This window comes from Eucyclogobius newberryi, unplaced genomic scaffold, assembly GCF_026437365.1.
Source record: "Eucyclogobius newberryi isolate DKJ021-1_F unplaced genomic scaffold, fEucNew1.0.hap1 SCAF_13, whole genome shotgun sequence".
NCBI lineage: Eukaryota > Metazoa > Chordata > Actinopteri > Gobiiformes > Gobiidae > Eucyclogobius > Eucyclogobius newberryi.
Window position 1 is genome coordinate 6,634,738 of NW_027315757.1, and position 25,726 is coordinate 6,660,463.

The window sequence follows — 25,726 nt, forward strand, 5'->3', positions numbered from 1 at the left end:
CTTTTAACCTCCATTCTATTGTGTACTGATGTATGAATGACTGGTAGACACAGTTATTTAACTACTTTTAGAAACTTAAGCCATCATATTTTATGTAAGTAGTTAATGTGTCTGGATTTTAAATTAAAGATAATAAAATAAACTTGATGGATAAAAAGTGAGAAAAAGGCACTTTGACATGTGCATATAATCTTCATTATTGGAGCCTACACCTTATCACACACACACGTGATACAGTCCAGGAGAAGACATCAGACAGTAGGCGTGTAATGTCACAGGGACCTCTGCAACCACATTACAGTCTATATTTCTCCATCGAAGTTCATATTCTGGGTCACACCAGTACAGCAATGCTCTTGAGTTGAGCTAATTAAGTCATTTTAGATAGCTAAGTTAAACCCTAACCAGCCTTTTCCTTTGATAGTAGTAGAGTCAAGTTTTTTAGCCTTGTCATAAAAATTTTGAATCTTCATATGGAATAATGTTACATTCTTCAATGTCTTTCTGTATTGTGGCAAATAGTAGGGATATAGTTGTTCTTGAAAATTGTTGACAAAACTCCCAAACATTTTACAGATTCTGTTTGCCATTTAAATTGGTAGGTTTTTCTAAAGGTCAAGGGAGGTTACCAGTTAGAGAATTTCAGTTTTTTGTACATTCACTCGCTGTTCATTGGACCAATATTTCACATAAGTTATGGAAGTTTTTGGTTTGATAAAAAAATAACAATCTACTTACCAGGCAATTTTATATTCCACCCCATTAATTGTAACACCGCTAATAATTTTGATTCTCTAATATATTGTCCCAAAGGTTCCAGAGTCAGACTGTTCCAAGTTTGAATTCCAGGACATACGTGGCGTTTGCTTGTTCTCTCTCATTGTGCATCGCTTAAACTATGTTTAATGCGTTCATTTATTTTTGTAGAGCTATATGTTTGGTGACTGAAAGCCGCGAATGTGTCTTTAAAAAATATACATTGGATATTGTATGCAAAAAAGATAAGCTGATATTTTCTAGCTTTTTTTGATTCACACAATCCCATGTGAACTTTGAAATTTGTTATTAGCACATTCTGGAATGCAGGGCAAGTTACGTTCTTTAATCGCCAAGGCTTATTGTGCCTTCGCTTCTCTCAAACTCTCTACATTGGTGGACATTTTAAAGCACACTATCATGCACAGGCTGCAGCGCCCCCTACCGGACACCCCACTAACTACAAGCGCATGGAAACAGGAGTTACGGGGCCTTTTGTACAGATACATTACCCACGTCTATTTCTAATGCCACCGTCTATTCTCTGACAAAGAAAGCAAATCAGCGCAGCCAACCACAAAGTACTGTGACTATAGTTTAGTCGACTCCTTTTTCTAATAAATTGTCTGTGCTTCTTCTCAGCGCCCTCCGATCAGTGGCCTTAGTGCTAAAATCACCCATTTATTATTTTCCGCGACAGGTGTTCTTTACATTTATGCCATTATGATGCATTATCGACCCTGACTGTGCTGGGACTCACTGCTGTAAAGACCAATGTCTCTGGGTTACAATTCATGTGCGCGTGAGACGGTTTTATTCAAGGCTCATTCAAACTGCATCGGTGGTTGTAAAATGTGACTAATACTGCTGGGTGTATTGAGCCTTGACCACTGCAGTGACCACCCATGGACAGTGTGACCGCCGACGGGGCAGGGCTGGCACACTCGCTCCTACTTTGCCAATAAAAAAACAGGCCTATTGTGACTTGGAAGAGGACAAATATCCAATATCAAATTTAAATGATTTACAATTGTCTGTTTGGTTTTCTTTTCTTTATTCATTTATATAAAGCATAACATTTATAAAGCATATATTGAATCAATCAGACAGAAAAACTGAAACACCATTCTATTGTTTGTAGTCGTCTGAAACAGTAACAAGTTCCATGTAGGGCTGGGCGGTTGACAGATATAATAGATCACAATATTCTTGACAGTAACATATTAGGTCAGTCCAACAGAAATGTGTTAAAACTTGTCTTCAAACGTATTAGTTGACGTTTCATTTTCAGACCAATGGAAAATGTCTGTAAAATGCATCTCAAAGGCCCAGAAATAGTTTACAACATAACATTTTTCATATTTTAACATTTCTTTTTGTAGTAACAATAACCAGAGTAAGGCCTGGATGCATGCTGGGAATATGTCCGACTCTCTTCAATCTGGGACGCCCTCCGCAGGTTCTGCAGCTGATTGATGATTGCATCGGCGCCTAAAGCTGGGCTTGGGCAGGGGTCCGGTCCCTCCTGATGCGGTTCATCCTGGTACACAGAAACTGGGCTGGAGTCCGGTTCCGCCTTGATCTCAACGAGCCCTGGAGGGGGTGGTGACTGGTTCTCTTCCTCTGCCGTAGGATCTGGGTGGGGGGAGGTGAGCTGCAGGCTGTCCTGGAGGTGGAGTAGTTGCAGCATTCGGACTTCCCAGTCAGCCAATCTTGCTGTCACGTGTTCCTGGGACTGCTGCGACCGGCACATTTCCTGCTGTAGTTCTTGCTCCGCCCTCAACGTTGCAGTGTAATCCTCATCGCGGGGTTGAAGTCCATGACTCTGAGGGCGTGAGTTCCGGATATCATCCATCTTTATTCAACCTCACAGGTACACGCTGACTGCTTTCTGATTCGGAAACCTGGAAAAGAAGAAGTAAATCTGGCGGACTCGTACAGCCTCTTATATACCGGATGCACATGTGATGTCACAAAGCACACGTGATGTCACAAAGCACATGTGATGTCACAAAGCACATGTGATGTCACAAAGCACATGACTCACGTGATGTCATGAAGCACACGTGATGTCATGAAGCACACTATCAAGCAAAGGCGGAAGCGCCCTTGAACAACGGAAAGGAGAGAAATGCAGGTGATGTTATAAAGCCAGGGACGTGCATTCAGGGGAGGCAGGGGAGGCAGGGCCTCACCTGTCAATCTTGGGTGAAAAAAATAAAAATTTAATATAATTTGTTTTAAATATTTTGTCATCTGGTATGTATTATAAACGCCCTTTCCGTTTGAATCCAATTTTGAACAATATTTTGTCAAATAAGAATGTCAAAATGTTCAGATGTTTGCTGTTCAAATACAGGGAGGAGGCTGCTCAGCCTCTGGAGCACACACACACACACACACACACACACACACACACACACACACACACGAACACACACACACACACACCTCACAAACTGAGCTGGTGCAATGCAAATGATGTGTCACTCTCTCTCCCTCTGTTTATAACAAATAAAACACCCTGACCGTGATGTGCTCAGTGCTTCCATATTCTCGATAATGTATGAAATGTATTTCTTAGTCTCAGAGATTCATTATAAAACCACAGTAAAAGTTCACTCAGAGGCTTCATTACATGCGCCTCATGGAAGGTGCATGTAATGTGCATGCTCCTGAGCCCGGCCGTGTGTGGACAGGTGCTGTCAGGTGCTCGTGTGTGGACAGGTGCTGACAGGTGCTCGTGTGTGGACAGGTTTCACTCTCTTCTTCCTTATTATTGTTTATGTAGAATCTGGACGATTACATTTCCAAGTTAAAACGTTTCGCAAATCTTGATTTTCAAAGCATGAGGTTAGAGGCTTTTGACGCACCTATATATTTAAAACACTGACATCACTTATTATTACTTATTGAACACACCTAATGGTGAGCGACACGGCCTTGTAAAGAAGATAGAGTGAGTTCGACTCCCGCTTGTCATGCTTTTTTTTTTTTGTGTCTCTCTCGCCCTGAACCTCACCGCACGTCAGTGCATTTTATAGTACACAAACGACTATAGTACAAAAACAATACTACAAGCATTCCATTTTTATTCTGCTAAATATTATTCTGTGATTAAATGCCACTTCTTTATTTCTTTTAAACTGAAATAAAGAAGTGGCATTATTTTATTCATCGCAACGATTGTTCCATAATTTAACTCCTTTACTAGACAAACAATGTTCCCTCAGCGTGGTTCTCACATAAAGTCTGTCAAACATACACGCTCCTCTTAAATTATATTTACTTTCCCTCTGGGTAAACTTTATCCACAATAATTTCGGGATTTCTACGTGAATTTTAAAAGCTTCACAGCAAAAACAATATTGCTGCAACCAAAACCACAAATCCCATGCTTCTTTGCGGTTTCATTTCCGTTTCCGCACATGCGCAGATCACACTCGTGCACACGTTTGGAGCGAAAAGCATGGCGGACGACGGTGAGAGAAGCGTGAGTCCAAACACAGCTGATCCAGACCTGGGTTCGAGCAGCGAGGACGAGAATAGTAATGGGACCGGCAACGGGACCGAGCAGATCGAGAAGACCTTCAAAGATCTGGTAGGGTTTGTTTACACGGACTGTGAGCTAACGCTAAAGCTAACGCTAACAGCGTCTGACCATCATCTGCCCGTCTCTATGTAACACAACAGTATTATTATATAAGCACACATGATAGAGAAGCCTGACACTTTTCCCAAAAGTAAACCATAACATCTGCAAATAATGACTGAAGTTGAGGTTCCAAGAAAGACCAAACTTGCACACAAAAAAATCCAGAATGGAGACAAAGTGAAGTAGACCATGGTAAATTTACTATAAAAAATGACTAAATACAAATGATTTTAAGTCTTTCTAACAAAAATAAGTAACATTTATAATTTCAAGTGTGGAAATGCCTGTTTTTTGTTTTACTGTATATACGTTTGAACAAGGCTCTGACATCACTTGCATGTATCTGAGCTGTTTCATTAGACAAAACCACATTGACTTTTCATATTCTGTGATGTTCTGAAGTTAATCCCAGTTTCTCCATTTTAAATACATTATGTTCAACTTTTGCCTGCAGTCCAGAATGTTTTTGTTTACATATTGTTAAAGGATCTGTCTCTAATGTCAGCATAATCTTTGATCCCTCATATACTCAGTCTTGTAAATTAGTACTTCATATGAATGTTCCTGCTGTACAAGTGACAGTATTCTGTGCTTTGTCCCTGACAGGGGGTCACTGAGGTGCTGTGTGAGGCGTGTGATCAGCTGGGATGGAAAACTCCCACAAAGATCCAGATAGAGGCCATCCCAGTGGCTCTGCAAGGTGAGTTACTAACATGGATTATCTCTAGCGTATTTGTAGTCATGGGCTCATTTCTATACATTGTCCAACATTCACTCTTACAAATGCACTCTCATTCATTCACCAGTGGACATGGACACTGGAGGCAAGGCATGGTGGCTGAAGTGTCTTGCCCAAGGACACAACAGTACAGTTATGGTCTCCCCATTTGTATCAAAGGAAGTAGCAGCTCCTACTCAACAAACTTCAAACTAGGATGCCTTTAGCTGCCTTATATTTAGGACACCAATACACGTTTGTTATAGTTTTAGACTCTGGGAACTTCAAGCAAAGATCTTACTGAGCTTTCTGTTTGAAACATCAGATGAGGTGAAATGTAATGTTTACATTGTGAGGAACATACTGCATGTGTGATTATGAATAAAATCAGCACTACATTACATTACATTGTCAGTAAAAAACAACATACCTGTCTGAGAACACAGATTAAATATATTTATAAAACTCTTACATATTCCACTTAATGTTATCATGTCCTGCAAGTCTCCCTCTCAAAATGTATTTTCTCTCCTTCAGGCAAAGATGTGATTGGCCTGGCAGAGACTGGCTCAGGAAAGACTGGAGCGTTTGCTTTGCCCATCCTCCAGAGCCTGCTGGACACTCCACAGAGGCTGCACACACTGGTGCTCACCCCTACTAGAGAGCTCGCCTTCCAGATCTCTGAGCAGTTTGAGGCCCTGGGCTCCAGCATCGGGGTGAAGTGTGGTCAGTGTCACTATGTTCCCTCCACTAGGGCAGGATTTTAGCTAAGTAGGGCTGGTCCATAGATTGAAGCCCTTTCCCCTCAGGCTTCAGTGTTCTTGCTGAGGGGGTCTGGCATGCCCCCGCCATGCCCAAAATATGCCGTCTGGCGTAGATTACAGCGCTCGTTTACGGCACACAGCGTAACGTCAGACAGCGCACAGCGCTTTATTTTTTTAAAAGCGTCGGAAAATGCGCTGCGATATGCCGCTCCTAAGTGGCGGAGTATGATCATGTTGGCTTTCCATATCGATCAAGTACTTTTTTTGAGCGCCGCCTACGGCCACCATCCTCCAACCTCAGCCCAGCGAGAACACTGGGCTTTATAAATGGAAGTCTTATTAAAATGTTATGAGCAGGAGTCAGCAATAACTTTAAATTGTAATAAACAAAAGTGTGGAAAAAAAAAGGATTTCCTTCCAGATCAGAACAAACTTTAAGTATTGTGACAATGCCAGCCTCCACCTACTGCAAAGAGTTCACCAATGTAATTCTTTTTAATGTGCATTTTTCTATAAAATTATGTCTATTGAATTATTATCAAGACGAGAAAGAAGTGTAAAGAAATGAGTAAATATGACCATCCTTTGAATTGACCCAAGTATTCCCTTGACTCATAATATATCAATATCTTTTGGGTTATCACACTTAAGCTTATAATATTGTTGTAGTTCTTCCTAAATGTGTGGTTTAAGTATGGTGCAAATGTGAACAGACTACTTAGATCAGATTTATAGTTTTGTCTATAGATGTGTTCATTACATCTATCCACACTCCTCTCCTCCAGAGTAAAAACTGATAGTTCTATTTTATTTCTGCAGCTGTCGTCGTTGGAGGAATTGACATGATGTCCCAGTCTTTAGTTTTGGCCAAAAAACCTCACATTGTTATAGGTATGTATAATATTTATCTATTTATAAATGCCACTGACAACCTGATTCAAATCTTGCCGATGTTTGCAGCTACTCCTGGACGCTTGATAGACCATTTAGAAAACACAAAAGGCTTTTCCTTACGAGCGCTCAAGTTTTTGGTCATGGATGAAGCTGACAGGATTCTCAACATGGACTTTGAGACTGAGGTGCTGGAAACATCCTTTTCATAAAACGTAACAAGATTTTAAATATTTTATATGTCTTTTTGTTTGACAGGTGGATAAAATCTTGAAAGTTATTCCTAGAGACAGACGCACCTTTTTATTTTCAGCAACAATGACAAAAAAGGTAAAATATCTTTTTGGAAAATTAAATGTGTATATATGTATTATTTTATTGTAATAAAAGTGATTGAATTGTCTCACAGGTTCAGAAACTGGAGAGAGCAGCACTAAAAGATCCAGTGAAGTGTGCCGTGTCCACCAAGTATTCCACAGTAGAAAAACTGCAGCAGTACTACGTCTTTATTCCAGCAAAGTACAAGGTAGGACAGAAATGAAAATGTTTTCAAACTGATACAAAAACTTGTATCAAAACTAGACTTGCTCTTTTGAGCAAAATGTATTTAAAAAAATGTATCTGCACAGGATTTGATTAAGAAAGAAAGAAAAGGATAAGTATTAGTGTTCAATCAAGTTTTAGTATAATCAATTCAATAATACAACTTTCTGTTTTTAATCTTATTGTCTTTATTTATCTTTGCGTACAACTTCTGTTTTATTTTGTCCTTGAATACCATCTGTTTGTTTTTCAAGGACTGTTATTTGGTCTCCATTCTGAACGATTTGGCCGGCAACTCCTTCATGATCTTCTGTAGCACGTGTAACACTGCCCAGCGGGTGGCGCTGTTGTTGAGGAATCTGGGCATCACTGCTATTCCTCTGCATGGACAGATGGGCCAGGTAGAGATTCATCTCTCCCTCACACTTACTACTGCACATGTAGTATATAATACATTCTTGTTGTTTTCTCAGAATAAACGTTTGGGGGCTTTGAACAAGTTCAAGTCGAAATCTCGCTCGGTGCTGCTGGCGACAGACGTGGCGTCTCGAGGCCTGGACATCCCTCATGTGGACTGTGTCATCAACTACGACATCCCCACACACTCCAAGGTACTCAGAGTTACTTAAAGTTAAATGTTTGTTCAGTCACATGGACTCTTCATCTTAATACACAAAGGTTGTACTCTTTAGGCCCCAAACTCACACACATTATGCCTGTGGCTCATTCTTTTTGTCTTTTTGAGAGACCAAAATCAAACCTGAACAATATCTGAGCTATTGTAAATGGTTTATTTTGTGCAAGAAAATATTGAACTTTCTCCCCTTCTGATTCATGTAATAATCCAAAATAAGTCAAAGAAGTTATGCTAAATATTTAGTTTGTATCAGACATTTAAAATAAGAAAATCAAGATGCAGAAAAGCCGATAAACGGAAATAAATCACTGATTCAGACTTTAGGATCACACACAGTTGAACTCATTACATTTCTGTCTTTAAATATGATCCAAGTGTTGAGGACATATTTTTTTGTTCTAGTATTCCAACTGCTGTTAGCAGATAAGTTAGCGAAGCTATGCACAGTCGTAGCCCAAAAGAAAAGACTGCTTTCACTTTCCATTTTGCTGTGTAAAGTTAATGAGAGCAAAACAAACAACAACAAATTATATCTCTATTTTAATACGGATCAATATCAGTCTGGTCATTGTGGATACCTGCACTCAATGAGCAAAGCAAAAAAAAGCTGTTAAAGTGAGATGAGAGAGGTTTTATGAACATGTCGCCTGTGTCGCGGTAATAAACAAGTCTGATTGCACAGTACGTTTTGAGTTTTTTACTCGGTGTGTGAGTGTGATGGAGGGCCAGACCTGGATCCCAGGCAACAAAAACAAGAGCTCGAAATGTACAAAAACCTGGCCAGAAAAAGCTTAGAAACCCATTGGATCATGGACAGAATGTTGGTGCATAACCTTTTATTACAGAGATGAGAGGTTTTACAAATGAACCACGCAAATCCACTCTTACACTGCTTATTTTACCATAGACTTTACAAGTGGCACAACTGCTCATGTCTCCGCCCACACTGTAACCAACTCCAACCACAGCCTCTTTAAAATGTTATGACGCCACATTAAGGACATTTGTAGTGACTTTGAAATGGAACTTGTCTTGCAGGACTACATTCACAGAGTGGGCCGAACAGCCAGAGCGGGCCGGGCTGGAAAATCCATCACTTTTGTCACACAGTACGTCACGACTTCTGTTTTTGTCATCGTTCAGCTAGATAAAGTTTGAATGTAATAACGTTCATCCTGTGCGGCAGATATGACGTGGAACTGTTCCAGAGGATAGAAAGCCTGATCGGAAAGAAGCTGCCCGCCTTCCCCACGCAGGAGGAGGAGGTGATGATGCTGGTGGAGCGGGTCAGTGAAGCGCAGAGGTTCGCCAGACTGGTAAGAGCCATACGACGGGCAAAATGTGTGTTCGTACGAGATCTAAGACATCTTCAACCACTTTTCTGATGGAGAAAATGAATTGGAATATGCAGTCTTTTTTAAAAAAAAATATGAAAAAAATACATTTTTCTGACCGTTTGGAAAGATTGTATGATTTTATGTAGATTTTGGCTCTTCTTTACAATATGGTTGTTAGGTAACAGTGGTGGAATTACTTCTTCCTACATCACATCTGCTCATGTCCAACCAGGAACATTATAAACTTCTCAAATTGGGAAAAATGACCAAACGTTTTAGTAAAAATGTACACATAATAATCTCTACTTTGGTCAAATGTGTGACCAAATGTCTAACCTGTCGTAATCTTAATAGACACAAACTAATGTGGTTTTAAAACTTGTTCAAGAGTAAAATTTTGAATTCTCTAATGGGCTTCCTGAAAATGATATAAATATGATGTATGATATGTGTTTTGCCAATACTTTTTAATGTTAGAGTAGTAGTTTATGTATTACCGGTACATACATACACTTGCTGCTTTGCAAGGTGGCCTCTAGTGGGCGCTCCTGCTCTGTCCATATTAGACCGCCAGAGAGTTATTGTAAATCATGTACATCACACATTTTAGACTGGGAGCTGTTCGGGCCCCACACAATCACACCAGAAATACCATATAATAGATGCACATAATTTTTTATGAACGTTATACAACTTTCCAATGGGTTGTAAAATATCTGCAAATATCTGTTATCAGCCTCAACAGTAAGACAAACGTGAGATATTTGAGCAGTAGCACTGTATACTTGAATACTTTTATGTGCCTTTTATGAGCAGCTGATACAGATCCATTTTCATCTTCTCAGGAAATGAAGGAACAAGGCGAGAAGCGCAAGCGACCCCGAGGGGCCGACGGAGACGCCGACGACACGGAGCAGGCCAGTGGCGTGAGGAATAAAGTCAAAGGTGGTCCTGGTGGTGGGGGCAAGAAGAGGGGGGGTGCAGCCTGGAGAGGAGGCCGCTAACGCCACAGCCACAAACAGACTGTTCACAACCACAACTGAGAACTTTCCCTCTAACTTACACAGCAATGAGCTTTAACCTCCACCGGCTGAAATGAGCTGACTGCAGAATGTTCAGCTCAAGCATTGGCTCAGGTAGATCGTTCTTTTCTTTGCCTGGAAGGTTGGCAGTTTGACGCCTACTTAACTGTTTGTGTCACGGGTAAGACATTTTCACGATCACCTGAACTAATGTATAAGCCTGAATCTGTCAGCCACACCGAGTGCATTTCACTCTATGTAGAGTGTGTGCAGTATTTAACAAGATTCTACCAAGTATAATATCATTATCAAACATCTGACCATTCATCTTTTGTATTACAAAAGCATTTGTAAAACAATTGTTTTCTGGCATTGTTGATGACTGTATTCTATGTGAATAAATTGTTCTACTTAAGTTAAATGTTTTGTTTTTTCTGATGGATTCTTCATGAGTAGAGATGACATTAGAGGTGGCAGCTTCATTGCTGAAGTGAGGAGATCATTCTAATTGTAAAGAAGTTTTACAACGCACGTGCTTCTTCATAAAAGAATAAATACTTGTATTTGAATGTGTTACTACTGTACATCGTCTGACTACTCGTTTCCTGTCTGGGTGTGTGTAATGCATGCGATACATGTTTTTGGCACGGATGTAATAAAGTGCATTACTGCAAAATGACAGGATCCGTGCCCGGAAAACTCCAGCTATGCATTTCACCACAACTTGGAATCTCACCGGCCTAGCTTTTATTTATTTTTTTTGGAGGTGAAATATGTTTGGTTCCAGAGTGGCGCATTGATCCGGCTCTGGCTGGTCCTCATGTATGTGGGCACCTCGTGGGCGGGGAGCAGCGGTCAAGTTAGCCCGCGCGCGTTTAGCTTTAGGAGGGGCCCCAGAGCAGAGGCAGCGGCGCTCTGCCTGTGGTGCACTGCATACCAGAGCCGAACACATGCCTGCGTTTCAATTGTGTGGCGGAGCAGTCGAGCAGCACGCCACCACGGCTCTCTCCAGCGGGACTCCGGACTTTTCAGAGAGGACTAGGAACCAGGACTAGGAACCAGGACTAGGAACCAGGACTAGGAACCAGGACTAAGAACCAGGCTCTGACCGCCACTTCCCCCGCGTGACACCAGGTAAAGCGCCCGCGAGGACCTGGATGGTGGCGCGTGCGTGAAGGGCCAATCATTTCACAGCGCGAGCCAGCGGAGCGGACTCGAGGACAGTTTGCGGTACAACTATTACAATTGTGTTTTAATGGCGGTTTATGCACTTTTACCAACCGGCTTTTGTAATTTTGCTAAACGGACCTTATATCTACAATTACATCTTGGGCTTACACATGTAAATGCTTAGAAACACCTAATTAGTTGGTCATTAATACACCAATAAGATAAACTTTGCCGTGTTTTGCTAGCAGTGCGGGGGACTATATTGCACCCAAGTTAGCTGTACAGTGTTATGTTTATTTGATATATATAGTCGGTCTTTTTTGTGCTTTAATGCCATCTCGCGTTACTGTGTGTCCATTTCATTATAGGCAAAGCACCTGTTTGTTGCGCAGTTATATTCACTGCCAAAAATTATTCTGTAGTTCAGCACCAAGTTTTGACGCTGTTTCGAGCCCTTCTCTTTTGGGGACTCGCCAAATGCTCTGTCACGGTGCGAATCTCCATTTTTCTGCGCGTGTTGCCACCATCAAATCGTTGTGGATTTCGTATAAGAGACACGAGATGCCTTTTTTTATCGCGTTTGATGCAGTGTCTGGGGCTCCTAGGGGACGGGACGATGTGGGACGGTGCGGAGCCTGCGCATTATCCGCATTGGCGTGATCAAGTGGTCAGACTGTCCAAATACTGCCCCAGTGCAACCAAAAGTATCTGTTATTATCCTTAAAGCTGCATTACGTAACTTTTCTGGTCACCTACTTGTCTCCATGGAGGTGTTATCGCTCTACCTTACATTGATCCAATTCTTACTTTCAAAAACAGTCTTATCCTGTAACTTGTGCTCATGACGTCACTGGCTTTCCTAATGATATTGTTTGGGTAAAAATACAAAGTAGTGGCCCTAGAAATAAAGCCTAAAGAATAAAGTCTAAAGAATAAAGCCTAGAGATTATAGTATAAAGAATAAAGCCTAAAGATTATAGTCTAAAGAATAAAGCCTAAAGAATAATAATTCTAACGCTAATGATAAGATAAGATAATCCTTTATTGTCCACACATGGGGAAATTTCATTGTTAGATGAAGACCGCGCGCGGCACGAGAGGAAATGTCCCATCAAAATAAAAGAAGAAGCGAAGTTATTAATTGCGCCCCTGCTGGCCAATTGTGAAAAAGACACAATATCTGCAATGCACTTTTTTTCAAAACAAATCAGACCATGTTGAGTTTTTCACACAATGGGTAGGGGACCCATTGTGTGAAAAACTCAACATGGTCTGATAGAGTAAATTTGTTACATGGTATTAATTATTTCCACTCAGATCATAAAAACGCATTAGTGAGTGAAATATGAGCTCTGTAGATCAATACCATTAGGCGTGACTTGTTCTTGAAAAAACAGAAAATTAAGCCTTTTTTGAGGGCGTGTTACTCGGAGATGGTCAGGAATATCAACATTCTTTTGAATATTTATTAAATTTCAATGTCTCTAGATGCAAAAAGTGTTGTTTTGAGCTCGATCGAAGGAAAAACCTAGGACAAGTACAATTTTGAAAAAAAAAAGTCAAACGTGGCGGTGCCACTTTGATTCAACATGGCTGACTTCCTGTTTATCATAGAGCGATGCTGACAGGTGCGTTTTACTCGTCAAAGGTCAGAGGTCAAAGGTAGCTCTATCACTGTCCCACGTCTCATGTGCCTAGGCCAAAGATTAAGAGTTTCATGGTTTTTCTTTTTTGAACTAGTCGGCACTTTGCAACGGGCGTTCTCACAACCTCCATTTTATTGCAGTTCGGGCCGAGCCGATCGCGTCTATGACCCCAGGTGTGACATTCATCAATGTTAGGGGGTCAAAAATGCATCGGTGTTCAGGGGGTCAAAATGCCCGAGTTGTGGCAAAATGACCATGAATAATAAGAAGAAGAAGAACAAAGACTTGTCGCATTCCATTCCATTCCATGGAATGGCTCGAGCCAATTACATCTGATCTGATTTAAATGGGTATTTGCTAACGGCAATCACTTTGCCCACTAGCTCTATTTATATATTATTGAGGTATTGAGGGAAAACTTGATGTCACTGCTCTTCCATGACTCGGACAATGGGCCATAAGATAAATATAATCATGTGCAGAAGACTCTGAAGCGTGCTAGTGCCTCCTGAGGTCTCTCATCATTGGCGCGCTCAGCATCATCATATGAGGATACAGAGGTATGACTGGTGCCTGTTTATAGAGTTATCTCACACTGTGGTCTGGTAATGCACCTCTTATAGCAGCGCTCTCCAATCATACTTGGGTTAGGTCGGGCCGGACGACAAAATCACACCACATTGTTATGTTTTATCTCTGTAAGATCCACACAATTCAACAACAGAAATCAACTTAGGACTTCATTTTCAGAGAAGTATAAATATAACAAAAAAAGTATAAATATAACCAAAACTCAGTGTTTACCGGAAACCTGACTTGACTAGTGCAAAACAGATCTAGACCAAGGTTTAAACCAAGACTAAACAAACCATATCCACCTGAAAAACATGGGTAAACTATAAAGCAGGACGAAAGCAAGACTAAAACGGGACTAAAGGAGGACTAAAACAGGACTACAGCAGGACTAAAGCAGGACGAAAGCAGGACTAAAACAGGATTAAAGCAGGTCTAAAGGAGGACTAAAGCAGGACTTAAGCAGGACCAAAACAGGACCAAATCAGGACTAAAGAAGGACTAAAGGAGAACTAAAGTTGGACTAAAGTTGGACTAAAGTTGGACTAAAGCAGGACTAAAACCGGCTAAAGCAGGACTAAAGCAGGTTTAAAGCAGGACTAAAGCAGGACTAAAGCAGGACTTAGCAGGACCAAAGCAGGTTTAAAACAGGACTAAAGCAGGACTAAAACAGGCTAAAGCAGGACTTAAGCAGGACCAAAGCAGGTTTAAAACAGGACTAAAGCAGGACTAAAACAGGACTAAAGCAGGACTAAAGGAGGACTAAAGCAGGCTAAAGCCAGGACTAAAATAGGCTTAAACAGGCTAAAGCAGGACTAAAACAGGACTAAAGCAGGACTAATGCAGGTCTAAAGCAGGACTAAAGAAAGACTACGATATTTTAAAAATAAATCTCATTAGAACATTTGGTTCAAATTATATTAAAAACATTGTAGCCTACGTTAGCTGCCAAAAAAAGCTCACTTTGCTGTTTAGTGCATAAGAACAAACGCAGCTGTCGCTAGGCCACATGCACAGTATCATGCATGTTTTTGGAATTCTGTGACCTGCTGCCGCCCCCACGACCTCTATTTGTTCAATCCGCTTCAGGTCTATTAAAAGTAGCCCATACTGAGCATTGAAATACTGTAAATGGCAACATAATGAAATAGACAACGGGAAAAGGTTCTAAACCACAGAAATAATGTATTTTTTTATCTTTCCTTCCTTAAGGTGTAATATGATGTGTGTTTTATTACAATCTGACACATACTCACTGAGAAATTGGCTTCTGAAAGTGCACATGTCCCGGGACACGGTCCACCTTTCATAACCCAACCTGTGAGACAATCTGTACATCACACAGCGGTCTGACATACCTTGCACTCACACAGGCCTTTCAATCCAACCACGAAGCCCGGAAAACCCGTTGTTGGTGCCTCGCCGCATAATGTTCCTCGTTGTCGATCAGACTTCTAAACACGCGGAGCACATGGTCCTTACGCATGTTACTTTTACACCATATCATCAATGACATCCGTTATTTACCGTTATCACACGTTTTTGCTCTGTGTCGGACTTGGCCTGTTTTATAGTTTGTGTCATGGCAACATTTCTACAATTGTTGGACCGCATTTTTGGTTTGGATTTGGGTACATTTTATTGATAACAACCAGACTTAAACTGAACTAACCATTTTGTGCTGGAACTTTGTGCCAGTTTTTGTTTCATGTGAGGAGCAAACATACAGAGGTTTTAATGCAAAGCAGGATACAATCTCAGAGATTTAAAGGACTAATTCAATCATATAATTTTTAGCCTGGCCTCCTCCATCTCAGTGTTAAACTGTGGAGTGTTTCCAGTGAAATGACAATACAAGGACACCACCTATTTTTAGACTAAGGACACATTGGATGCAGTAATTGCAACGGTCAAGCCTGGATTCAAAGCTTGTTCTCTGACCTTCTATATTTGGAGAATTGCTAATGCTCAATCACAGGACAATTGTCTTCTGATATTTAGGACAGTTACAAACATGAATTTCTAATGTATTTTGACGTTCTACTTAATCAAAACATAATCGTAGTAAAATTTTAACACCGGTTTTAAGGGCTATCCATGTATCAGGACGCGTATTGTATCAAGTTTTGAGTATTGTACGTACGTATTGTATCGTGAGGTACTAGGAAATACCCAGCTCTGACTGACCGTTGATCGAAGTCAAAAGAGATGAAGCTTGAGAACATCTTTGTAGAGTAAACAGTATTAACAAAACAAATATTAAAACATTGAATTACATGTTTCTTTTGGCTGTTCTGAGTCACAAAACCTCTTCTCTCAGCTCATGTTTTGGGTCTGTGTACAGTTCAGAAAATGATTATGCAATTATTTGTTTACAATTATTACAGTAATAGACGAGTCACAAATAATCAATCAGCTAGTTTCAGCCCAAATAGTATTTTAACATGAAAAAGCAGTTTTGACTGAATACTGTAGTTCAATGTTTGACATAGCCTGTTGTCTCTTGCAGGTGTCCTCGTTGCCCTGTAGAGAACCCCCACCAGGTCAAACATGTCTCAGCGCAACGGCCAGGAAGACCCCGAGCGGTACCTTTTCGTGGACCGGGCCGTGGTCTACAACCCAGCCACGCAGGCCGACTGGACCGCCAAGAAGCTGGTGTGGGTGCCCTCTGAGCGCCACGGGTTCGAGGCCGCCGGCATCCGCGAGGAGCGGGGCGAGGAGGTGATGGTGGAGCTGTCGGAGAACAGCAAGAAGGTCCTCATCAGCAAGGACGACATCCAGAAGATGAACCCGCCCAAGTTTAGCAAAGTGGAAGACATGGCCGAGCTGACCTGCCTGAACGAGGCGTCGGTGCTGTACAACCTGAAGGACCGCTACTACTCCGGTCTCATCTATGTGAGTAATGTGCTGACAGCGAGCTCGAGAGAATGTGGACGTGCCGAGTGCAAGATGTCAGTCAAGGAGAACACTGTAATCTGAAAGGTCTGCGTAAAAAAGAGAGTTTGTATTTTAATTCGAGCAACATCAGTATAAGAGTTCATTTGATTATACAGATACATTAGTTTGAAATAATGTGGTGTGTTTTGTTTGTCAAAATATCCCCACATTGCATGAAGAACAATCATTTATTTTGCATATTCTATTTGTCAAACATGCCTTTCCAGTAAGTACACATGTCAACGTCTGCTGCTTAGGGACGGACACAGAGACACAGAAATATGACCTTGACAAGCCTCTACTGTCACACACACTCACTCTACTTTTCTTAGACACTGTATTTTGATTGTTGTGTATGCATTGTTAAGCTAAGTCCAGATGTCCTCACTGTTCCTCACTCATGGCACAGTTTAGAGGTCCTGCCGTGTTTCGAGCTGACCAAATGTCCAGCAGCTGAACAAGTGTGTGCAGCCCAGAAGTGGGCAATAGATCTAAATTTAGATAATATCGTGATTATTGTTTTGACAAAATGCGGAAGTTGAATAGAAGTTAAAAGGAAGTTGAAAGAGTAGATAGTTAATCAAAAAAACTGCAAAAAAAATAAAATTAACAACAACAACAATAAAAATTTATCAAAAATAAAAATGCTAAAAATGGCTCTGCACTTTGGTTATAGACATTTTACATTTTTTTGATGATTAACTTTTTGATAATTAACCAAAACATTTAAAGACATGTTTTAACAAAATGTTGTCTGACTATTGGTATCAGGAAACTTCTGATCTATGTAGAGATCATTTTGGTGAATATGGCCCAGTCCTACTCCAGTGCTGTGGCCCTATGGAGTCTGATATTATACTTTACTGACTTCTGAACATGATGGACATTCTAATCTGATTTATTTTCAGTTCTATTAATTTTAGATAATGCAAACATAAATACAAACAGAACAAGACACAGAGAGCAAAAAGACAAAAAGAGTAGGAGCTTTTTCATCATATTTCATGGCATCAGTGGAAAGTAGAGATGCACCGATTCCAAAATTCTTGGCCGACACCGTTTTCCGGTTTTTAAGGAGGTCGGACCTGCCAAAACCATTTTTTCCGATACAGATTTTCTATCTAGCCACTGATTTTTCCACAAACTACCCAGTAAGTTGCATGTATACAGGACACACATTTTATAATATAAAATGTAATTTATTTTGTGGAAAAATAGAAAAATGAATAACTATATATAAAAATAATATATATATACAGAACTATATACTAACTAATATATGGAGGAAAAAGGAGTCTATTTCTCCTGCAGAAGATGCAGCTCATTCATCTCATCTTCAGCTCCAGTGGTTCCAGATTGAACTCAAATAAACTATTTTCATATAGTAATTTATACATTTGTAATTTTACACATTCTTTTGAATGAGCTGGAACCCTCTGCAGGAGAGGAAGCAGATGGAACATGAGGAGAAGATCAGTTCTAGAGCGCTGCCAGCACCTCCCTCTCAAAGCTGGAGGACTCTGGCTCCAGGACCTCTTCCTCGTGGGCCTACAAAAAAACACACATTGCAATTTAGATGACACAGGCTAAAAAACAAATTGTAATCCAACCAAATGCTTTTACACCTGTGGGTGCAGCAGAAGGGCCAGCATCCCCTGAAGGAGCAGGAGCAGGAGCAGGAGCAGGAGCAGGAGCAGGAGCAGCAGGAGCAGGAGCAACAGGGAGGGCTGAAGGCAAATCCAGATCTTAAAGAACATTGTACCGCAGTTATATTTGAGCCCAGTACATTTACTGCAATATTATTCCAACTTTTACTATTATAATACAGCATATTTAATGAGGCATAAATATGTTGCCAATATCATTTTCCAATTTCATCAGCTCTTTGATGACTTCATAAACTCACTGGAAGCACAATCAGCTGTGCACTATAGATTCTAGAGCACAGCTGATTGTGTAAACATTTCTTTGAGGCTGTGGGACAATTAAATAGGCTTGACATTAGATTGTAGTCACTTATTTCGTTGTCCAAGTCAGTAATTTAAGTTTTGTATCTATTTAATGTTATCTCCAATGCATAAAAGTATTTTAAAGTGGATGAGATCTCTTGTTAGCATTAGCTCGTAGCCTGGCTCTCTGCTAGTTGAGCAGAACAACTAACTCTTCAGACAGCCCTGCTGCTGCTTCTTCTGGCCCCTTCATGTGTCCCTACTCTTCTACAGATTCCTTAACACATGAACTCGTCAAACACAAACCAGCGCAAATTATTTTGAGCGCATCAACTGTCAACACGTAGATTTTAATCGTCTCAAAGTTGTAATAACTGACCCCACAGTCCAGTCTCCTCTGATCTTCCTCCAGGCTCGGTCCTTCTTTTGTTCCACCAAAGTTGAACAAATCTGAACTTTTCTGCGACGAACGATTTTAACGCTTTGAAGTTTATGCGCCTGTCAAAGCGTCTAGAGCGGAAAACAGCAAAACGCACCCTCCGCGCCGCGCTCCACGGCGAAAAAGCAGGAATCGCGCCGCGGAAAACGCAGGAGGTGTTCGACGCGCGTTTACATAGACTTGAATGTAAACTGGACGCTTTGGCCGCCGCGCTCTGAAAGAGTCTTGTTAGTTTTTAGCTGTTTTGCTCTGGACGCGCTGAGCTGCTGCACACCGCGCATGCGCGCATGGTCAGTTTGATCGGCCGAAAACCGGCAATTACGACATGGACCGACCGGTCACCGATTCTGGCCGATTCAGCATAAAACCGGCTTTTTAAATCGGCGGCCGATTGATCGGTGCATCTCTAGTGGAAAGTGCAATGGCTCATATCAAAATCAACACTTTACAAAGGCTAAATTTGTACTAAAATATCCCAAATATTGTGAATAAATGGTTACAACATACAGTATTTCTGGACGATATGAACGAACAATTATTTTACAATTGACTTTGCAGCTTTTGCCACCCGGCAACTTAAAATAATCCCCTTGATTATTATTTCTTTCTGTCCTCGTCTGGACCGATTGAGAACACTTTGGCCTTTATACTTTGTTGTTCCACTGCTTGTGACCACACACAGGCAGACGTGTGGGCCGAGTGAATGAGTGACAGAGCTCTCTACAGATCCATAAGCAGAACCAGACTCTCTACTCCCCCCAAAGTCATTTCACCTCTGGTTTGTCCCCTTTCACCTTCCCCATACTTCCCCCTCTCACCTCTGCTCACGCCGGGGGAACACAGTCTGTTCATTTAGGGATTTATGTCAGGGATTGTCTTACAATTTAGACTAAGTGCCACCTCAGGGTTCTCAGTGACTCCGAAGTAAACCCGAGCAAAGGCAGGACTAAAGCAGGCATAAATCAAATCAAAACCTGGACAAAAATGGGACCAAAAAATAACACAAACTGGTCCAAACCAAAGCCAACGCAGGACTGAAGCAGACATAAATCTGATCAGAACCTGAACTAAAATGGGACTGAAAACAGGACAAAAACAGAGTTAAACCACAGCTACAGCTTAAACTAAAACAGGACTAAACAAGGTCAAAAACTGCTTAAACTCAGGACTGAAACAGGACTAAAACATCAACTGGGCTAAACTAGGTAAAAGTCTGGACTGAAACAAGACGTTTATGTCTACTCGTCCTGGTTTGAGCCCAGTAGACTTGATTTGGTCCTGGTTTAGTCCTGATCTAGTCCAGGTTTTGTGGAAGTGTGAATGCACAATAAAATAGGTCCAAAATGGTTCTACATCAGGTATAAACCAAAGCTAAATATTAGACTATATCAGGTCTAAACCAGGATTACAAGAGACTTTGAATACTAAACTAAATACAGTCACAATCAAGACCAAACCAGATTTAAGTGATAATCATGTCACTGCTTTAGATTAAACAGAACTATTAAATTAATACACATTTACAAAAGCAAGAAGAAAGTAAGTTGGTTAATCTTATTTCTCGTGCCTGTCCTCCTGATCTAATTGGACTACGGCAGGATCCACTCTCTGATGTTCCACTTGTTGTGATCTTGACCCATTTAGTGACACGCTTTCCAGGAATAGAATGTGGGCTGGCAATCACCTCCGAGACAGATCCGGAGACACAACCGGGTCCGGCTTATCTCTATTATTTTGTCATTCACTGTATCCACCCGCTCAACATGACCCGGGGCCAGACTACGTCCTCCTGTTGGACTCAGAATACACCTGTTGAATGACGACAGCGAGGAGCAACAGGCTCTGACGCCGCCTGTGTTTTTAAACCCGCTGTCGAAAGGACGTGCTGCTCATTCCTCGCCAGAGATGTGACAGTTTGCTCACATTTCTCAGAGCTCGGACAGATTGAAAACACATGCAGCTCTGTTGTTTTGATCAGAAAGCCCATTTTCCCATTGAGCGGTTCCCCAGTGTCTGAGGCCCGGTTTATTTGCCTTACCCCCTGTGCATGTGCTATGTCTGCTGCAGATAGCTCCACTCCAGGGAAGGATTACACTCCAGGTTTGACAATGTGCAGCGTATCATCAAAGTATTTTTATTTAGCTCTGTACTATTGACCTTTACAACTGAAGCATTAACTGTGGGTATGTATTAGTTTATTTATGTTCTGATGTTCTGATCAGAGTGATACAACTCTTAACCGACTCCTGCTCCGAACAAATTTGACGTGACCGATTAGAGTTTATGTTTTAATCTTCCTTCAAGTTCCTTCAAGTTCTTCAGAAATGAAAATGCTGTGTTCCACCAGCTGTTGTCCAGTAGTGGTGCATCTTTCTCTTGTTTTCAGAATCCCTTCATCTTCACTTTTTCAGATCATGTGAAGTCTTTGTAGCTTTAATAAACCTGATTCAGACCAGTCCATGGGTCCTCTGCTTAAAATAGTGGTTTTGTTTTAATTACTTTGATTATCTATCTAATCTACAAAGCTCCTACATACTGTGCTAAACATGTCCAAAACATCTTTGGTAAACTGACGGCATTTAATCGTATTTTTGAAAGAGAAAAGTAAAAGAAAGAAAAGGTAGCACTTGTACAGAGATTTGATGTAGTGAGGTTCGTAGGTTGTAGATTTTTTCCTATTTACATCTTTCTAATGAAGAGTGCTGCTGTGTAAAGAGAGTGTAAAGCAGCTCGATGTGTACTATATATTATGTCATTTTGAGGACATAATCAAAAGCGTTTATATTGGTTCAAAACATCTGTCATTGGTTGATCTGGACCAAAGTAAAAGAACACATCCGTCTCCCTCTGGTTGATTACCACTGTATCGCCTCATGATTATTGGTCTGGGCAAGTCCGTGTGGAGCTCTCGGGTCATTTTTCTTCTGCCCAGTGTTTGCTTTTGGCTTGACTCTTAATTATTAGATACAAAACTGGAAAATCGGTTTAAATCTCTAGTTTGCCCAGCCCATGTCAGTGGCTGTACAAATCATCAACAGTGAATTAAGATTCTATTGTAATTGTCTTGATTAGACAGCTAGTCGTCTGTCAGTAAAAGCATGTGGTTTGGAGCAGAGTTCAGACTTTGGAAAGACTGTTTTTGGTCAAAATGGAAAAGAATAGGGTCTGTATTTTTTATGTTCAGGAAGTGAAGATTGAAGAGATTTTATTTGATCTAAATCTAAAACAGTGTCAAAGATGTAAAACTCCCATAATGGTGTGCATCGTTGGTGGTGCAGTGTATAAGGGTTTTATTTCATTTATTAATGAATGTATTTATTTGGCAGGGACAGTGCATCATACATAGTTACAAAACAAAGCTTGCAGCTGATGCGATGCATACAAAGTTGATTGCAAGTGCTAATTTTCCACTCCTTGCTACTACCGCTGTGTCATGGGTTCAATTCTCGACCATGACTATTTGTTGATTGTCTCTCCCCTCTCTCCCACATTCACACTACAACTACCCAGTCAAATAAAGGCTTTGGGCCAAATGAAACATAAAAAACAAGATAAAAAACATTCCACTAATGGAAATGATGGATGCATAAATGAGTCTGAGGAAGGTACTTTTGAGGACTGAAATAATATTGGATATTTACAAAACGGAAGAAAGCTTTTATTTTGAATTTGAACTGGACTGACTTGCCAGACATTGGGAGACATATGCCAGACTGACTTTCATTAGACTACTCTTAATTTATTTTTTATGAATTGGATTTATTTAGAGCAGACTGAGAGAAGTAAAATGAGATAAGCCTTTATTTGTCCCACAATGGGGAAATTCCAGTGTTGCAACACAAAGTAGGTACAGAAGTAAACAACAAAGAACAGATAACTTATACAAAACTTTAAAAAACACTCTTAATAGAAAAGCTCTCATAAAAACTCTTATAAAAAAGTGATTGAGGCTGCCAATCTGTGCCATCAGTCTCCAAGTCGAGAAATAGATTTTCAAAGTTAGGGGCCAGGGGGGCCCCCTACCTAAAAAAGTTAGGGGCCCCCCAGCAATTTCAGGGGTCCACAAGCGCGCGCGGCATCACGGCGTCATAAGAACAAGATACATTTGTTGTTTTAAACCTCGTTATTAGCATGTAAAACAATTTAAAGTACTTTTATCTTTTATTTGATATGAAGAGCACAAATACTAAATTCCTATAAACCAGAGATCATGATCTTTAAAACTGTTTAATTTAATATAATAATGTTTCTTAGATACAAAATAAATACTGTATACGGCATTTGAGGGAGATCTTGTGGAATATGTAAAATCACAGCCTACAAAATAAACTACAAACATATATACATTGCCCCGATGCCAACAAGTCCAAAGTGGGGGGCCCTTGGGGCCCTTGGATACTTCCACATTGACACAGCTTTTGTTGCAAACAACTTTAAAAAGACTGAATTGTGGACTGAGTAGATTGACGCCCGCCAACCTAGATATCACGTTTGGGGCAAAATTAAACCTGGCATTAGCGAGTACATCCGAACAAGACCGAACGCAGCGGCCAATCAGATGCCCGTTTTCATCGAAATTAGATCACGGACACCTCTCGGCCAATGAGAAGCGAGAAGACTGCGAAGTGGCATGTCTGTCAAAACGAAACTTAAGCGATGAAAATGCCCCGAGTATCGCCAAATTACTAGTTAAATCTTGATTTTTTTTTCGAGGAATTTAGATACAGGGGCACAGCGGGCCCCCTCCTAATTCAAACCGCGGGTCCGCCGGAGATTTGACTGCTCCCCGTCTATTTCGCGGCCTGGTCTCTTCAATCACCACCATGTACACATCACATTCATACTAAGCAATGTGGATGAAGTGTCTTGCCTAAGGACACAATGACAGCTTGCTCCAGCGCCCCCTGTGGCACCTGGTGTTCCAGTGGTCTCCCACCCAAGTACTAACCAGGCCTTGTCCTGCTTAGCTTCTGAGATCTGAGATCAGGCAGTGACATTGGGCTTTTTGGTCATAAATATGGCTCAGTCAGCGTTGATTGTTGGCTGTGCTGTATCTGAGCAGTGCCTGCCCCTCAGCACACATCTCCTCCTCAGCTTCACAGGCAGGTCTTTGTGCAGTCAGACCTGCTCCAGCTGTCACAAAGCCTCAGCATTCTGCCTGCATATCGGTCTGTCTGTCTGTGGGCGCCCGCTCCATATCATTCAGCCTTTTCCCACACTGCCCTGCGCTGAGGCATGAGTCATACAACAATGTCACTGATTTCATTCAGACTTTGATGATCAACTCAAACCTCTGCCTTGTGGCTTTGTTGTGGAACATCTAGGCAAATCCAACTTTCCTCTTGTTCCAGGCCAGTTCTTTTATAATGAGGGAACGACTACAGAGAATGTTGCTTTGGAAAAATGCTTCGAGTAAACGTCGGGTGATATTATGGTTTGTATCGGAATGACAGGAAATCAAACCCCACGTACATATGACATGCCATCTAGTAACCACGCCGCCACATGAAACCCACTTCTGGATTGTGGTGCCAAAAGTCCAAATGCTTCAGGGTCAAATCTTTGGCAGTCAAGACGAGAAGTGGGTATTTTCAACTCTTATTTTGCTCAACCTCTGGTCTACTTTTCACTGTAGCGCCTTTCACAAGATTGTAGATTCCTTTGTATAATCTTTACATTTAGTGTACGCCACAAACTATGTAATTAGTAGTTGAAAACGATGGTCTGGAATACTGGAATATGTCTACTTCAACAAGAGGTACAGTAGTAGTAGTTAAAAATCTAGAGATTTTTAACTCTAGATTTTGGCCAAATGAAACATAGGTTGATAGTTTGTATTTCTAGAATCTTCCTGTGGGCCTTAACACAAGTTTGTTTCAAGCCAAACACAGTTGATGCTCCGTGTGAACACATTAAGCGTCATTATACTTTATGCTCCAAACGGATACACATGGAAGCTCCTGTCGGTCCTCTGCGTTGTTCTGTCCGTCCATGTCCTGACCTCTGTGTACACAGCACAACAGTGGAGTCTGAACTTTGAAAAATGTTTCTGGAACAAGCTGCAAAAGAATTAAATGCCACTTTTACATGTTTGTTTCTGCCATTACTCTTTATATTTGTCTTGGTCAATCCTCTCTGGTGGTCATTTAACAGAACACAGCTTTATGTTTGAAACGCTTAGAGTATAAACGTATTGACGGTTACTACGCTTGAACGCACAGATCTTTTTACCTTCAAAATAGAGCATGAATGAACTTCAGTCCATCAGAAGAGGCTCTGGATGTGGCTACACAACTGAGGTTTGTAGCTTGAAGATTGTTTCCTATTCATACATTTCTAATCAAAATTAAATGCAGCAATTGAATTTGATGTCAGTTTAGTATTTGTTTTTGGCACGACTAATCATCTGCAGGTATTATAAATCCTGTGTCGGTCAGGATCACCCAAACCAAGTCCAAAATAATGAGCCAAAAGCAGTGACCTGGTCCAGTCTGACACGAGCTTACTCAAGGGCAAGACCATAACAGCACAAAACCAAGGCCCTCATCCATAACTGAGAAGGGCCATGTTCGTTGATGAGGAACAGTTTACTTGAAATGAGATGGATATTTCAAAGTCGGTACTACTTTGTCACTACAACTCAATTTCAAAGTTAAAGTAAAACTAAAATCCAATTTCAATGCCATAAT

General features: G+C 41.0%; 2 protein-coding genes across 4 annotated transcripts in view; both read left to right on the forward strand.

Annotated features, from left to right (window-relative positions):
- Positions 1–4,181: 4,181 nt before the first annotated feature.
- ddx47 (DEAD (Asp-Glu-Ala-Asp) box polypeptide 47) lies at positions 4,182–10,425 on the forward strand. The gene is made up of 12 exons (XM_072442433.1): positions 4,182–4,357; positions 5,018–5,111; positions 5,667–5,855; positions 6,713–6,784; positions 6,854–6,972; positions 7,043–7,114; positions 7,194–7,310; positions 7,582–7,728; positions 7,801–7,938; positions 9,003–9,073; positions 9,151–9,280; positions 10,147–10,425. The coding sequence occupies exons 1-12, from the start codon at positions 4,226–4,228 to the stop codon at positions 10,303–10,305; spliced, it is 1,440 nt and encodes a 479-aa protein (XP_072298534.1). The 5' UTR covers positions 4,182–4,225; the 3' UTR covers positions 10,306–10,425.
- Positions 10,426–11,213: 788 nt separating this feature from the next.
- The window catches only part of LOC140357889 (myosin-10), a 106,238-nt gene continuing 91,725 nt past the window's right edge, over positions 11,214–25,726 (forward strand). For all 3 annotated transcript variants that reach the window (XM_072442437.1, XM_072442438.1, XM_072442439.1), the window contains exons 1-2: positions 11,214–11,457; positions 16,222–16,607. In XM_072442437.1, coding sequence (XP_072298538.1) covers positions 16,263–16,607 — 345 coding nt within the window. In that variant the 5' untranslated portion in view covers positions 11,214–11,457; positions 16,222–16,262. The remainder of the gene's footprint in view (positions 11,458–16,221; positions 16,608–25,726) is intronic.

Excerpts from the sequence above, each read along its gene's own strand:
- ddx47 (XM_072442433.1), top strand. The coding sequence starts at position 4,226 with ATGGCGGACGACGGTGAGAGAAGCGTGAGTCCAAACACAGCTGATCCA. Across the intron at positions 7,729-7,800 it reads TGCATGGACAGATGGGCCAG|AATAAACGTTTGGGGGCTTT; the intron begins GTAGAGATTCAT and ends TTGTTTTCTCAG. Across the intron at positions 9,074-9,150 it reads TCCATCACTTTTGTCACACA|ATATGACGTGGAACTGTTCC; the intron begins GTACGTCACGAC and ends CCTGTGCGGCAG.